Source organism: Pleurodeles waltl, chromosome 4_1 (assembly GCF_031143425.1).
Source record: "Pleurodeles waltl isolate 20211129_DDA chromosome 4_1, aPleWal1.hap1.20221129, whole genome shotgun sequence".
Lineage (NCBI taxonomy): Eukaryota > Metazoa > Chordata > Amphibia > Caudata > Salamandridae > Pleurodeles > Pleurodeles waltl.
The window spans coordinates 733703178-733720621 of NC_090442.1; the positions used below are offsets into that span (position 1 = coordinate 733703178).

Consider the following 17444-nt stretch of genomic DNA (forward strand, 5'->3'; position numbering starts at 1 on the left):
AAGATACTTTATTATGGTAACACAAATACTAGAATACTAATAGGCAGTCCCCCCAGCTGGAGGTAAGTAAACACACTAATTATATATGCATAGCAATCAGTAAGGAGCATGGAAACAACAAGCATTGGCAAAAATATTAGACAATAGTGAGGGCCCTAGGGGAGGGCCAAACCATATACTAAGAAAGTGGAATGCGAGATACAGTTCCCAACCAAAGGATGTGGAGTCAGATGGGAGCTGGAGGTACTAGGAACCCCAAGAGGTAAGTACCAGAGGGACACCCAGCGACCAGGAGAGCAGAGGTAAGTACCTGGTGTTCCCCAAAACCAACAGGAAGACTTAGCAAAAGGATTGTGCAAGACCCATACCAGGCTGGAAGAACCCAAAGGTGGATTCTGGCAGAAGAGGACCTGCAAAGAAAGGGGCCCAAGTCCAGTTTGTGATGAAGTGTCCGATCCTGGCAGGAGTCACTAACCGCCCTTCTGTGGATGCAGGACCAGGTCGATGGGGGAAGAAGAAGACCAGCTGTGCGGTGTAGGAGATAAAAAGGAGTCCCTGAAGTGATGCAGCTAGTGTCCCACATCGGTTGTCAGGTTGCACAGTGGTGCCGGAGAACCAGCAACAGGCTTTGGCAAATGCAAAAGAAGAAAAAAAAGAGTTGCAAGGCTGAAGAGGACCAGCAAGGTTAAGGGGACTTGACCCTTGGAGGGGAGGCCGAAGTGACGCTCAGAAGCTGGGAGAGCCAATACAAGAGGATGCAGCCCCCACAGGCAACCTACTGGCAACCAGCACAGCAAGTCGCAGTGAGGCCCACTCAGCACACCTGAAGAGGAGTCCCACATCGCTGGAGCAGCAGAGAGGAGACTGTGCTAGGCAGGAAGAAGTTCTGGGGGTCTGGGATACACAGACCCTAAAGTTCCCTTGGAGCAGGCACAAAAAATCCTTGGTAGCTGCAAGAGTCGCAGTGCACAGAGGTACTGTCCTGTAAGGAGAGGCAAGGACTTACTGTCTCCCAAGTCGGACAGCTGGCAGAGGGGACCAAGATAACTATTGCAGACCACCACCTGTGATGCAAGATCCACGCAGTTCCAGAGGAAAACAGATCCATGCAGCCAGTCGTCAATACAGATGGTGCCTGCAGATGCAGGGGAGTGACTCCTTCATTCCAAGGGAGATTCCTTCTTACTTCTTGGTGCAGGCTGTAGTCTTGTCAACCTCAGAGGATGCACAGCTGGGGAAATGTTGCAGTTGCTGGAAGGAACCGGAGAAACAATGTTGGAAAGCGGAGTCGTCGCTGGAGTTGCATTTTGTTGGTTCCTGGAGTCCAGTTGCGGTTCCAGTGACCAGAAGATGAAGTAAACAATGCAGAGGAGTCCTGGTGGAGACTTGCACATCAAATCTGAGGACCCACCCAAGTGGGAGACCCTAAATAGCCCTGGAAGGGGGATTGGTCACCTTGCAAGGTAACCCCCTATCAGGAGGGGACAGTGATGTCACTTGCCTGACCTGGCCACTCAGATTATCCCATGGGCCTCAGCACATCTTGGATTCAAGATGGGAGAATCAAGTGGTCACCTGGAGGAGCTCTGGGCACCACCCATAGGGTGGTGATGGGCAGGGGAGTGGTCACTCCTCTTTCCTTTGTCCAGTTTCGTACCAGAGTAGGGCCCGGGGTCCCTGGACTGGTGCAAACTGGTTTATAGAAGGTAAGCACCAAATGCGCCCTTCAAAGCAAACCAGTGGTTTGGGGATGCTACCCTTCCCAAGCCTTGTAACTCCTATTTCCAAGGGAGAGGGTGCTACCTCCCTCTTCCACAGGAAATCCCTTGTCCTCCCTTCCCCTGTCTGAGCTGGTCAAGCAATAGGAGGGAACAAACCTATCTGAGGGGTGGCAGCAGCGCGGGCTGCCCGGAAAACCCCAGAAAATTCATAGGAGCAATACTGAGGGTCCTCTAAGAAGCCCCCAGAGAGCATAGAATCATACAACCAATACTGGCAACAGAATTAGGGTATGATTGTGACATGTTTGATATCATACATGCCCAGGTTTGGAATTACCATTATGTAGCTGTGTTCAGTACACAAGTAAATTGGCTTCCCCTCACTTACGAAGTCCAGCTCAATGGAACTGGAGTTCATAGGCGCACTAATGCTCATGCAGTTGGGCCCTCACACACAGGGACCTGCACCCTGCCCTCTGGGCTAGGAGGGCCTACCAGAGGGGTGACTTACAGTGACCTGGTGCAGTGACCTGAAGTGAAAGGGTGCATACACCTTTTCATGCAGGCTGCTTTGGCAGGCCTGCAGGCCCATTTTTCATGGGCTCCCATGGGTGGCACAATGCATGCTGAAGCCCATGAGGAACCCCTAATGCCCCAATGCCCTGGGAACCTAAGTACCATATACTAGGAACCAGTACTGGGCACCAGTATGCCAATTGTGGAATGTGTAAAATCCTAGGCAACCATTTTTAGGGAGAGAGAACACCAACACTGGGGTCCTGGTTAGCAGGATCCCATTGAAAGCAGTCTAAGCATACTGATACCAGGCAAGAAGTGGGGGTAACCATGCCAAAAAGAGGGTACTTTCCTACATGAGGTTTCCACCGGTCAGCCCAGTGGAACCGTGCGGCTGCATTGGCCTTGGCTCTTCATTGAGCCAACGCCAACGCTGTCTCACAGAGGGTGCTCCCAGCACCCTTGAAATACTCATTGACTGTCGCAGCAGACAGTGTGCATTCTGAGAGTGCTGGGCAGGGGGTTGGCCACACTGTGGCCCCCAGAACTGGCTTTCCGCCAGCGTTTTCATGGTGGGGTTACCACCACGAAAAGGCCAGTGGAAAGTGAAGTCCTGATCAGCAAAGCGGTGCTGATCTCAGCGCTGCCGCACCTGAGCATAACTTTGACCACTGTCACCCCATCCTGAACTGCATTCCTGGCGGTGACGGCGGTCCGACTGCCATGGTCATAATTAGGCGGTCAGACGGCCTGGTGTGCGGTGGTGCAACCACCACTGTGAGTCTGGTGTTCGTAAGACCTCCAGACTCGTAATGACGCCCTTAGGCTGCTCCAGGTGCTGCCAACCTTGGGTACATTTTGTAGAGGTCAGCATTCCTAACTTGGAGGATTGTGACCTTTCAAGGGCAATCATGTGACTGGCCTTATGAACCAGAGAGGGTGTCATTGCTAATGTTCACCACTAGCAAGCATCCACAAACATTTGTCTTTTGAACAAACAGCCCGAGGCACTCTGTCGTAGGGCGCTCTGTAATTTCAGAACAAATTACTAGAAGGGTGTAAAAGGGCAAACTTACACCCAGTAGGAAAGGTGACAAGTGGCAAAGATACAATGTGCGGGAGCTAGTGAATGCGCTGTTACTTCAATGCCACGGTTTGAAAACTCGCTATTTTCAGGGACAAGGCATGTGTATGCAAATGAGAGCCTGTCTCCGGAATGACATGTGGCAAATGGGCCAAACCACGGTATTTTTTGCTGGGCCCAAGGCCAATTCACAGCATTTTTGGAGGACAATTGGTTTCCTAATTGGTGCGAGTGATTGAAAATATTATTCCTGACGCCAATGTCGCTACTGTAGTCTCAGTGCCTAAGGTGGTTGCTTTGGTGATGTGTTTTAAAATAAGACTGTCAGAATTGAGCCCGTGAATCACCATTGCAAACAGTCAACAAGTATACGTCAACACCTCAAACACTGGGTGGTGTACAAGCCATTAACAAGTGTAAGGGAGGACTTCTGGGTGCTGGCTGGAATGCAAGCAGTTAAAAAAGTACAATACTGTACCTTGGGTAAATGGATGCAGTGCAAACAACAAAAAAATGTGCAAGACAGGATCGCGGTCCTGGCTGGCATAGATTGCAAATATAGGCTCAGATTTACTAAGACTTTGCGCTCGGTTTATGTTACTTTTGTAACACAAACCATGTGCAAAACTTTGTGGTGATATTTACTTTCCAACGCAAATCCGGATTTGCATTGGAAATTTCGTTAAAGTAATGCAAAGTAGCGCTATGCACTACTTTGCTTCAATGGAGCATTCCATAGGTCGTACGTGGGCATTCTCATTCAGCCACACATTCGTTTTTATGCAAATCCCTATCTACTAACAATTGTAGACAAAGATTTGCGCCATTTACTGTGCGAAAGCAAGCCCACATCTTACAGCCAAAAAGCGTCATGGTGGACATGAAATAAACACACTGAAAAGCCAACTTACGAGTGTCAGTGCCTTTACTGATGTAGCGGATGATTTGATTTATATTTGGGGAGTAAGCAGACTCCAAATAGTTGACGTGCCTCAGTCTGGAGCCCCCCTCGGTCTTTATCAAAACAATCTAACCAGCCCTTTCTCTTTCTTGCTGCTAAACCCTAAAAAGCCCTTACCACCCCATACTATTGCCCTTCCTTGAATCCTTTCAAAAATTACTACTCCATTCATACCCTTACTCAACCTAAAGACATGTTACTAACCACTACTCATCCCTGGACCTTAGACGTCCGTTAAAAGCCTTACTACCCCGTGCCATCACCAACTGCTCAACCCTAAAAACACCTTACTACGCCATACCTGTATCAAACCCGGAACCTTAAAAACCCGTTACTTACCTTTACCCTTACCTATCCCCAAACCCTAAAACCCCTTTGTAGCGCTTACTACCCCATACCCTTACCCATACTTGAACCCTCAGAAATCCTGACCAACCCATGCCCTTATCCATCCCTGAACCCTAAATGCCCCTTGAAAGATTTACCACCTCGTACATTTACCCACCCCTAACCCATAGAAATACCTTACTGTCCCATACCTTTATCAAACACTGAATCCTAAAACCCCATTCCTTACCTCAACTCTTACCTATCCCTAAAACTCAAAACCCCTTGTAACCCTTACCCCCCTACCCTTACCCATACTTGAACCCTCAGAAACCCTGACCAACCCATACCCTTACCCACCCAAACTGTAAGAATCCACTACTACCCCTTACCCAACCCTAAATCTTACAAACTCGTTACTAACCCATACCCTTACCCATCCCTGAACCCTAAAAAAAAACGTACTAACCCGTACCCTTACCTACTCCTAATCCTTGAAACCCTTTACATTCCCATATTCTTACCTAACCCAGAGCCTTAAAAACACATTACTAACTCTTAGACTTATCCATTGCAGAACCCGAAAAATCTTTTCTAACGCCTGCATCCTTTCCTAGTCCTGTCTCCTGTGCCCACAATCCAGAACCACTGCTAATGTCCAATGCTGCTATTCCTACTGGAGGGCTAGACTGACTCTTCTTCTGCAATGCATGAAAGTTCCAAGGTCAGCTTCCTAAACCTCTGCGAGTGTGTTTTCTTTCACTTAGGAAAAGAGGTATGGGATTGAGTATTACTCCAATGTAGTTAACATATATGCATACAAAATAGGAAAGACTTGAAGACAGGTGTGACTCCTCCATTAGGCCGGAGGAGCATCGCCCCCACGCCAGCCGCTGCAAACCACCTTTCACAAACGAAATGATAATAAACCATGTTTCTTATTGTTTTGTTTGTTAAAGGGGTGGGGCATTGGGGATGAGGACGATGAGGGGAGTGCACTGTGTACTTCCCTCAGTGTGCATGTATGTTTGGCCGGCCACACATACATGCGCAGCAGGCTCTCTCCAGCCAAGCAACACAGTGCCGGGCAGGAGAGAGCAGGCACAGTCTCCCAGTCTGCCTGGGAGCACCCTGGCTGGGCACTCCCAGCCAATCCTAGCGTTGCTTTCAGCAGCGTCAGGATTGGCGCAGGGCAGGCTGGGAGCCTATGCCTGAAGTGCAGCAGAAGAGCAGAGAGGTGGCGGCAGAGAAGAAGGTAAGTTTTTTGTTTTATTGATTCGCTCCCTCACCCCTTCTGCACCCCCTGCACCGCCCCAAGAAAGCCCAGCATGCCGCTCCTGTTTGAAGGGGGTCTCATGTGGAAATCTACCTTGTTCTTTGTCGCCCTACATATTTCACACTTCTGCGTTAACTTGATTACTATTTCAATTTTTAAGGGAGAGCGAGGTAAGAGGGGAAGAAATGGAAGCCCTGGGACACCCGGACCTCCAGGACCTCCTGGAAAACAGGTATGTTGTATCGGGATATGTGCTTATCACACTGCAGGCATGTAGTCACAAACTCCACAGAATGTCAAAATATAGTAATTTATTGAGTCAAGCACTTGGTTTTATTTTAGGAATCATTTGTTCCCTGCTTCGGGATCACTCTGTGACCTCCGACAAGTTAAGATACTCATCTGCTTTAGGCTTCAAGCAATTGTGAAGTAGACTATTATGCCTATTATATCAGTAGCAGCAGTTATTACGTTTTGGTATTAGTTGTAACCAAAGCAATATTCGTAGCAGTTGTAGTAAATGCAATTTTGGTATATTTCTTGCTGATGGTAATAATACTGACAGCAGTAGTAATGATAGTAAAGGTAGTGATTATAATAACAGTTGTACTGTTAAATAGCAGCTAAAGTAGCAAGTACTTGATATTTATAAAAGTCACAAATTGAGAGTTACATTTGTTTCTTTCTTAAATTTCAATATTTTTATCAAGTACAAATAAATATGATTTGCCAGCTAAGACATTCAACCCCTTTGCTGGACTCCATCAGTTCGGCAGAAGAGGGACCTTCCCTCCAGGAAAGTGTTTGTTGCCTCAGGATTCATGAACAGATGTCCCCATGATGTATCTTCATGAGTTGGCAAACACCCCCACTGACACAGGGCTCATACACATCTCAGCAACCTTGGCGCAGAGTACTTGCATCAGGGAAAAAGTAGTCTCCTCTTATTCTTGTATTTAAGGTTTTGTTTCAAGGTCACTGCTTTTTTCAAGACTGTAGTATGCTCTGTTTGCCAGTGCAGGACCAGCATGATCAGGGTATTCAGGTAGTTCATAAAATGGTACACAATACTTCTGTTATGTCCTCATCCATTACCAGGTCAGGAAAACACAAATGTTGGCTGAATTTCTAGCATTGTGCAAAACTTCATATTTCCTTAGAGTGACAAAAGAGCTTTAATGCTTTAATAGTCTCCTGTCCCTCCTTTAATTTCTAAGGGTGTAGCAGTCAGATCATACTCCACCTCTGTGACACATAGAGATCTGTTCTACCTACTCCAAATGTCTTTGTGAATAGTATCTGGTCTACCTGGCTGTTCTACGCATGTGATACAAATGGCGGGATACTTGTAAACCATGTTTGGTTGTGCTTAGCACACTCACAATCATGGAATGTTTATAGATAGGGTGTCTGGCTGTGCAAATGTGGAATATTTGTATATGCAGAGGCTGTGGCTAATTCACAAAATCATGCATGAGTACAGAAAGTAGTACTTCTGTAGTACTTTTGTACAAACTCCCTCATGCCTCTGATAAGTGGAATATTAGATGGGGTTGATGATGGTCACCACAAAAGTAATAATGGCCCTGGTAGCATGAAAATGTGTAAAACATTTTGAAATACAAAAACAGTTAAACAATTAACAACACAACACAATAAAGATCCCACTTCAATTTATAAAAATAGAGAATAATTTAATGAACAAAGTGACTCCAAAATGAAAAAAATCTACTGAGGAAAACCAGAGCTATATATTTTTAAAATTTTAAATAAAAATGGAGCCCAAAAGTGCCATAGTGCCATGTGCCAATCGTGGACAATTGGTTACCCTAACCCAAGGCAAAGTCAAAAGTTAAGTTGAACAGCAATCGACTGGTGGTTGAATACAGGCACTGGGTTCATCCCATAAAAAGTATTTACTTAGAAACAGCACTAGACATTAATGGTTTGTTGATGGGTCCATCAGCGTCGAAGGCAGCAGTGCAAAGGCAATGGATTGCAGGAGTATGAGGTCCTGATGAGTTCATCAATAAAAGGGGGAAGTTTCATACTGGAAAGTCGTGATTTGCACCATAGATGGCCTCAACGTCAATTGGGTATCAGTCGGTATTGGTTCTGGTTAAATCATCAGTGATTGGCCCTTGACGCTTCTCTGGATCTTGAGATTCCCTCAGCGGCGGCCGGCGTCTTTGAATGCCACTTCAACATCTGTCCTGGTCAAGAATGTAGTGGGAGCTACAGGAAGTCCAATCCCACCAGCGATGTACCCTCGGCTGACAGGTAGGTCCTGGTCCTAGGTTGTTTTTTTTAAAGAAAAGTTGCCAAACAGTTTCTAAGCCCCCATGTTTAGGGCTACGCAGGAGGAGTACGCATTAACATCATCCAAGGGTTCCAGGATCTCAGAAACAGCACTTGGGGGTCAGGACTCACTTCAAGGGAAGCTAATAGCAAGGTCCAGGAAAAGACCAGTTATAACTGGCCAGCTAGGCACTTCCAGAAAAGAGGGCTTCTTACACTTTTGTATCCCAGTAGCTCAACAGAAGGTCAACCAACTGACCCTTTCAGTCCACTTCTTAGTACTGGGTAAAAGTAGGAGCTGGTCTAGCCCTCCTATGGTCTCCTCATAGTTCACAACAGCAAGTGCAGTCCCTCTTCTATCTTCCACAGGTCCAAGTGTGTTCTATAAAGGGTACCCACACCACCGGATTTATGGCTGGCACTAGCCTGTGGGTGGGGGAGATCCCTGGTCCTTCCCTAACTAACAGGGGAAATGTTCCCATTGACTTCCACAGCAGTTCCTGTGTGCCCTACTACAAAAAAAAAACACAGTGCCTCTCTCTGCCAAAATCTTGCATGGCAGAACCTTTCCCTAGATATGTGGCCAGGAAAATGAACAACCCCTCCTCTATGGTCTCTGAAAACTGGTTCTGGGGGCAGCTCCCCTCCAACTGGAATAAGTGCCTGATTGGCTAGGGGGTCAGGAAGTGGGCAGACCAAGGTGTTAGCTACCTCTGCCAGTGACAAGGTAGGCATCATTTGAAGTTCAGGAAAGGGTTGGGCATGACCACCTGGCTATCTTGCATAACAAAGAAATGCACCTCTCAATACCCAAAGCCCTTTCTTTGCCCACTGTCTGGGAGCAATTCACATCTCACTCCAGAGAAACCATCAAGGGATAGGTGACAACTGGACACTGGCAGGAAAGCCTTTTGGCTTTGGGCAGAAACCAAGATAACTTTCTAAAACTGAATGTTCCTCAATAGTGATATAAAATCGGACTTTACCATTAATTAGGTTTGAAGCTACTCTTAAAAGGAGCCCTTGAACATTTTACTAGTTAATCCTAAACTGAATTTAGCACTTATTAAATGCAGTAGTGTAAAGCAGTGTTAGCCTATTGAGGAGCCTGTCTTGTCACATTGAGAAAGTAGTTTAGAGGTTATCTCTACAAGGGCACGTAAAACATTAAACATACATGACCTACTTTTAATTACCATGAGCCCTGCTCCATGAGCTTTAAGGCCTACTTTGGGGGTGACTTTTAAGTGTTAAAAAAAAGGTTAGGACTGTCAGATCGAAATATATCAGTTTTAAATCTGCACCACCAGGCTGCAGTGTCAGATGTGGAGACATGTTTTACCTTGTCACTTTCGTGGTGGCACAAGTGCTGCAGTCCACTAGTGACATTTAACATCAAAGCCCTGGGTACAACGGATACCATATAAAAGGGACTTATATATAAGTTAAATGTACCAATTAGTGATTTAGCCAATTTGACCTGTTTAGGGGTCAGAACCCATGCACTGGGACCTTATTATTAGAGTCCCAGTACACAGAGTCCAAAAACCAGCAATAAAACCTAACAACAAAAATGGGAGTGACTGTGCAAAAGGGGGCATTTTTCCTACAATGTCTTTGTGAATTAACCCTTAAAAGAACCAAGGGCCAGATGTAGGAAACTGTTTGCGACTCGCAAACGGCAAAATTTGCCGTTTGCGAGTCGCAAAACGCAGTTTCCTATGCAGAAATGCATTTTGTGAGTCGGAACCGACTCGCAAAATGCATTTCCGACTCGCAAATAGGAAGGGGTGTTCCCTTCCTATTTGCGAGTCGCAGTGGGATGCAATACCATTTGCGACCGCGTACGCGGTCGCAAATGGCATCGCAGTTACCATCCACTTCAAGTGGATGGTAACCCACTCGCAAATTGGAAGGGGTCCCCATGGGACCCCTTCCAGTTTGTGACTGGACCCAAAAATATTTTTTCAGGGCAGGGAGTGGTCCAACGGACCACTCCCTGCCCTGCAAAAATACCGAAACAAAAGGTTTAGTTTTTTTAAAGTGCAGCTCGTTTTCCTGTAAGGAAAACGGGCTACACTTAAAAAAAAAAAACTGCTTTATTTAAAAGCAGGTCACGAACATGGAGGTCTGCTGACGTCAGCAGGCCTCCATGTTAGCGAGTGCCTATACTCGCTATGGGGCCGCAATTTGCGACCCACCTCATGAATATTCATGAGGTGGGTCATTGCGACCCCATAGCGAGTCGCAGTCGGTGTCTGAGACACCGTACTGCATAGCAATTTGCGACTTGCAAATTGCGAGTCGCAGGGACTCGCAATTTGCAAGTCGCAAATTGCCGATTTGCTACATCTGGCCCCAACTCCCTAGTAGTAAACGTGCAAAGAGGGAATACATCTTTCAATTTGTATCAATAGTATATGACAAAAGGCCTCATTTAGAGGCTGGCATTTGGATAACCCTGTCACACCATAGTACAAGTGCCGTAGGATTTAATGCACTTGCAGTACGGTGGATACGATATCTGTCATGTTTGTACTGAAGCATCCCACCAGCCTACCTCTAATTCAGGCCCTATGACCTGATCATTCCCAATTTATTCCTATTTTCGGTGTTATAGGACTGATTCTCAATGAAATATAAATCTGTGTAAAAGTGTCCTACAGGAGTACTACTTTGGGTACTCTTACATGCCTTTGTGACTCATCCCCTGTATGTGTGCCTGCACTAGGCACATTGCAAATATTGCAATATGTCAGTACCTGGTAACTGTTTAGTGGTGAAGTAAGTGTTCATAAAAGGTGAGAAAAAGCCAGACCCTTTTGCGCACTCCCCCACCCCGCCCCGCCGTGCTAGTTTTTTTGCATCTTTTTCATCAGATAAAAAGAGAGTTCATGCCTCCAGGCCCTTAGCCTGTCTGAGAAAAGCAGCAATTAGTGAGCTGGAGGCCAAAGCTGCCTGACCTCCACCTTCCGGGGCTGATCTCAGACTGCAGTCCTGCCAGCTAAGGATGCTGGCTGGCTGGGCACCTACATGATGGTGGGTCATGCATGCATAACCTTCCTCTCACCCACTCGCTTTCTCCTCGTCCTGCCCTTTATAGAGCAGGACCTCAATGACTCCCCCAGAATCAGCTTCATTAACATAGGGTGATGCTTGAGATCTGCAATAAAATACATCTTGGCGTTATTTTTTTCTTTTATTCTCTTGGGCAATCCTTCTGTTCTTTCGTTGTCTCTCGCTCTTTCCTTGCTCCTGCCTCCGGCCCTGGGGTCCCCTGCAGTCATTGCCTAAATTGCCCGGGTTCTGTGGCCTGCTACAATGGATTCTGGTTTAATTTCAAGCCTCTGTCCGTCACAGGTGGAAAAGTAAAAATACATGTAAACTGATGTGGTGGGTTGGCCTAAAAGTCCGGTTCGTGCAGAATTCTGCGCAATACGTTGTGGGCCCAGAAACCCTTGCCAGATCTCCTGTATACAAGTTGCATGCGTTGTTACCTAGTCTAATGCACACCGGAACCTTGTACAGAGTGATGCTATTGGCATTCGTTCCCCCTGGCGACCAGCTCAGTTGGGGCTCTTTTTGTGGCGTGACTCTGACCAGTCCCTGCTCTGGAAGACTCAGCCTGGTCCACTATCACACTGACATCACACTCTCACTTCCAAAGATAGAAACACCAAGGCCCATATTTATACTTTTTTAGTGCTGCATTTGTGTAATTTTTTTACGCAAAAGCAGCGCAAACTTACAAAATACAATTATGGCCCATATTCATACTTTTTTAGCACCACATTTGAGCCGCTTTTTGACGCAAGAGCAGTGCAACCTTATAAAATACAATTGTATTTTGTAAGTTTGCACCGCTTTTGCGTCAAAAAATGACGCAAATGCAGCGCAAAAAAAGTATAAATATGGGCCCATATTTTGTAAGTTTGCACCGATTTTACGTCAAGAAACTACGCAAATGCGGTGCTAAAATATTTATAAATATGGCCCAAATTCCTGTAGTGCCCCCACCCTGTCATACTGAAGACACACAACCCCTAGTCATTACACGCGAACATTCCTGGCAGCGGCAGGATTCTCCGTTTCTACACCGTGAGCTCAAAATGGTACTGTTTTGCTAAGATATGGGGAGGACTCCTTGCCTTCATGTCCAGACAACCCTCAATTAAAAACTCCATTAATATGAGGTATCACTGCCACTAACCCAGCTTCAGATGAATTGGTTTTCGCCTTGTACGGCAGGTCAGTGTTAGACTTTGCAAGTATAGAAACTGGACTCAAACCTGGATTTAAGACTAGTTTCAGCAGATATTCTGCAGTTCACTAATGCGCGATGGCACTTTTTCACGCTCTTGAAGAAATCCTGCGATGATACAAAAATCTAGACAACGTTCCTCAAGCTTCACGCAGTGCAAGAAATGCCTTTCCTTTCAGTCTCTCCCAGAGCATTTAGGGGCAGTTTTATTAAGAACTCACGCAACACAGTGCAGCAAGGCAAGTTGTTGATTGTGTTGTGTGAATGGGATAGAGCTGCACCCTGCCCTATCTACTTAGATATGGCGAGGTTCAGCTCTATTCCTGCGCTGGTACATATGATGCTGCCAGCTCCAATGCAGGCTCCCTTGCAGCATGGTGCAAGAGTTCCTGCATTACAGGCAGTATTGTTTTTGTGCAGGAAAGCATACCTTCCTGCTCAAAAACAATACAAAGAGGAATTAACAAGGAGAACAAAAAAAAATTTCCTCGCTACGCCTTCTGTGGTAGACAAACCAATTTCACGAAAATTTCAACTTTTCAAACCTTAGTAAATCTGGAATTGCGTGAAATCCATGGGTGGATGCAGGGGAAGATCCATGCTCTACAGTTGGAACGCCTATCACTAAGAAATGTAAATCAACGCAGTGCAGCCTGCTGTGCTGCGTTACATCTATTTACAGTCTTGCAGGGCCATGCTAATCAGGCCTTGCGTGGCTTTGTAAGTCCCAAATAATCCTTTCTGTTGCCCTGCATTGCCTTGAGTGACACAAGCGTGACAGACAAGTTAAGTAAATCTGCCCCTAAGTGTTTAACCCTAAGAGTAAGCCTGTTACTTTAGCCAATAATTGCAGATGCAAATTACCAGATGCAACGGAATATGGCGATATATCCAAAAAAGGGCAAGCAAAAATGCACTGTTCTTGCAGCACTGGGTGCATCAAGTGATCTAAGACTGAAGGGGTGTTTTCAATTCAAAGACTGGGCTGTGAACTCATATAATTCCATGTGACTTCAATAACGCCATCCAAATCATCACTCCCCAGCTCCGGACCATCATCAACAGCTCCTTCGAGACAGCCATCTTCCCGGAGAGCTGGAAACACGCCGAAGTCTACTTCCCTTCCCTGCGAAGGTCATCGAGAAGATAGTCAACAACCAACTATCCCGCTTCTTGGAGACAACAGCCTACTCAACGTCTCCCAGTCCAGATTCCGCAAGAACCACAGCACCGAGACCGCCCTTATCGCCTGCACTGACAACATCAGGAGCAGGCTCGACAAAGGGGAAACTGTTGCCCTCATCCTCCTTGACCTTTCTGCAGCCTTTGACACCGTTTGTCACCACACCCTTCGCACATGCCTCTTCGACGCCAGAATCCACCACAGAGCCCTGGACTGGCACACTTCCTTCCTCTCTGGAAGAACCCAAAGAGTCCGCCTCCCCCGTTCCTGTCTAAAGCCACCAAGACTTTTTGTGGAGTTCCCCAGGGATCCTCACTCAGCACCACCCTCTTCAATGCCTATATGGCTCCACTCACCAACATCGTCCGATCCCACGGCCTCAACATCGTCTCCTACGCAGACGACACTCAGCTCATCCTCTCTCTCATGAAGGACCCCGCAACCGCTAAGAACAACCTCCACACAGGACTTCACACCATCTCCAACTGCATGAAAGCAAGCCGCCTCAAGCTGAACTCAGAGAAGACCGAGATCATCATCTTCGCCCCCAATAGATCAGCATGGGATGACTCCTGGAGGCCTGCCACTCTGGGGTCGGCCCCAACGCTCACCACCCACGCACGCAACCTCGGCTTAATACTGGACTCTTCGCTCGCTATGACCCAGCAAGTCAATGCCATTTCATCTGCATGCTTCAACACCCTTCGCATGCTCCTCAAGACCTTCAGATGGATCCCCGTGGAAACCAGAAGAACAGTCACCCACGCCCTCATCAGCAGCAGACTGGATTACGGCAACGCCCTCTGCGCAGGAATAACGGCCAAGCTCCAGAAGATACTCCAGCGCATCCAAAACGCCTCAGCAAGACTCATCCTCAACCTCCCTCGCCACAAACACATCTCAGCCCACCTCAGAGACCTCCACTGGCTCCCTGCCAACAAAAGGATCGTCTTCAAACTCCTGATCCACGCTCAAAAAGCTCTCCACGACGCCGGACAGGCCTACCTCAACGAGCATCTCAACTTCCACATCCCGACACGTCAGCTCCGCTCCGCCAACCTCGCCCTCGCACCCGTCCCCCTCATACACCGTACCACAACCGGCAGCAGGTCCTTCTCCCACCTTGCTGCCAAAACCTGGAACTCTCTCCCAGTCAATCTACGTCAGACCCAGGACCTCCTGACCTTCAGGAAGTGCCTCATGACCTGGCTCTTCGAGCAGTAGCACCCCCCGCCCCCAGCGCCTTGAGACCCTTCCAGGTGAGTAGTGCGATTAACAAATTACTGATTGATTGGTTTATTGATGTGACTGGGGAAAGCAGCATTGCCACTAAATTCAGGTGAAGTCCAAAGTTTTCGTGTACGCAGAAACCCACACTTTACATAACAGATTCTAAGTAAAAACTGCACATCAACCACCGTCACCCTTTTCAATTTCTTGACATCAACTAAAAAGTGGTTGTAGGAAAATGCCACTGTTGGCATGGTTACCCCCTAACCTTTTGCCTTTTGTAGATGCCAGCTTTAATTGAAAGTGTGCTGGGACCCTGCTAACCAGGCCCCAGCACGTGTTCTTTCCCTAAAGCTGTACCTTTGTCTCCACAATTGGCACAGCCCAGGCACACAGATAAGTCCCTTGTAAAAGGTACCCCTGGCACCAAGGGCCCTGTGGCCAGGGCAGGTCTATAAGGGCTGCAGCATGTATTATGCCACCCTGGGGACCCCTCAGAGTGCCATGCCCACAACCCACTGCCTGTGGCATAGGTAAGTCAACCCTCTAGCAGGCCCTACAGCCCTAAGGCGGGGTGCACTATACCATAGGTCAGGGCATAGCTGCATGAGCACTATGCCCCTACAATGTCTAAGCCAATTCATAGACATTGTAAGTGCAGGGTAGCCATAAAGAGTATGTGGTCTGGGATTTTGTCAAACAAAAACTCCACAGTTCCATAATGGCTACACTGAATGCTGGGAAGTTGGGTATCAAACTTCTCAGCACAATAAATCCACACTGATGCCAGTGTGGGATTTAATGAGAAATACACACAGAGGGCATCTTAGAGATGCCCCCTGCATGCCAGCCCAACTGCTAGTGCTAGGCTGACCGGTCTCTGCCAGCCTGCCACTTCCAGACTAGTTTCTGGCCACATGGGGTGAGTGCCTTTGTGCACTCTGTGACCAGGAACAGAGCTTGTCCTGGGTGGAGGTGCTTCACACCTCCCCTTGCAGGAACTGTAACACCTGGCAGTGAGCCTCAAAGGCTCAAGCCTGGTATTACAACGCCCCACGGCACTCCAGCTAGTTGAGATGCCCGCCCCCAGGACATCCCCCACTTTTGGCAGCAGTTTACCAGAGCTCATGTGACTCCCTCCTTAGAAAATCCTCCACCTTGCTTTGGAGGATTTAGCCCAATAGTAATAGGGATGTGCCCCCCTCCCCAAAGGGAGGAGACACAAGGAGGGTGTAGCCACCCTCAGGAACAGTAGCCATTGGCTACTGCCCTCCAGCCCTAACACATCACTAAATTTAGTATTTAGGGGTGACCCCGAATCCAGGAAATCAGATTCCTGATGACCTACAAAGAAGAAGGACTGCTGACCTGAAAACCCCGTAGAGAAGAAGGAAGACGACAACTGCTTTGGCCCCAGGCCTACCGGCCTGTCTCCTGGTTCAAAGAGCCTGCACCAGTGACGCATCCTGCAGGCCCAGCGACCTCTGCCCACTCAGAGGACTGCCCTGCAACTACAAAGAAACTCCTGTGGTCCGCGGCATTGTCTAAACCAACAAGAAGAAACCATCTTTAAAGGGACTCCCACCTCATTCCAGAAGTGTGAGTCCCCACCACTCTGCACCCGACGCCCCTGGCCCGTGTCCAGAGAAACCAACAATGCAGAGAGGACCCCCAGGCGACTCCAACAACGTGACCACCCTGAGCCAACCTCTCTACATCCCCACGACAACGCCTGCAGACGGTATTCCAAGGACCCCCCTGACCCTGACTGCCTGGTGAAAAGAAACCTGACGCCTGGAAGAAGCACTGCGCCCGCAGCCCCCAGGCCTGTGAAGAACCAACCACCCATGCAGCAGTGACCAGCAGGCGGCCTTCACTCTTGCCCAGTCGGTGGCTGGCCCGAGAAGCCCCCCTGTGCCCCGCCTGCAAAGGCTGAGTGACCCCCAGGTCCCTCCATTGATTTCTATCACACACCCGGCACCTTGTTTGCCCACTGCACCTGGCCGCCCCTGTGCCACTGAGGGTGTACTTTGTGTGCCTACTTGGGAGCCTCCCCAGTGCTCTACAAATCCCCCTGGTCTGGTCCCCGAGGACACCAGTACTTACCTGCTAGCAGACTGGAACCAGAGCACCCCCTGTCTCCATAGGCGCCCATGTTATTTGGGCTCCTCTTTGACCTCTGCACCTGACCGGCCATGTGTTGCTGGTGCTGGGTGTTTGGGGTTCACTTGAACCCCCAACGGTGGGCTGCCTATGCCCTGGAGACTGAACTTGTAAGTGCTTTACTCACCTCAAAAACTAACCTGTACTTACCTCCCCCAGGAACTGTTGAATTTTGCAGTGTCCACTTTTAAAATAGCTTATTGCCATTTTATGCGAAACTGTGTACATTACTGTTTTGAAGTCCTATCTATACCTATGCAAAGTACCTTACATTTAATGTACTTAACTGGAATTTGAATCTTGTGGTTCTAAAATAAATTAAGAAAATAATATATTTTTATATACTAACCTATTGGCCTGTAGTTAAGTCATTGAGTGTGTGTTCTCATTTATTGCCTGTGTGTGTACAATAAATGCTTAACAC

The 17444-nt window shown here is 47.7% G+C and overlaps 1 protein-coding gene across 1 annotated transcript in view; it reads left to right on the top strand.

Moving 5' to 3' along the window:
- LOC138288093 (collagen alpha-1(VII) chain-like) overlaps nucleotides 1-17444 on the top strand; it is a 963348-nt gene that overhangs the window by 676160 nt on the left and 269744 nt on the right. The window contains exon 78 of the mRNA XM_069229319.1: nucleotides 6046-6117. Within this exon, the coding sequence (XP_069085420.1) occupies nucleotides 6046-6117 (72 nt within the window). The remainder of the gene's footprint in view (nucleotides 1-6045; nucleotides 6118-17444) is intronic.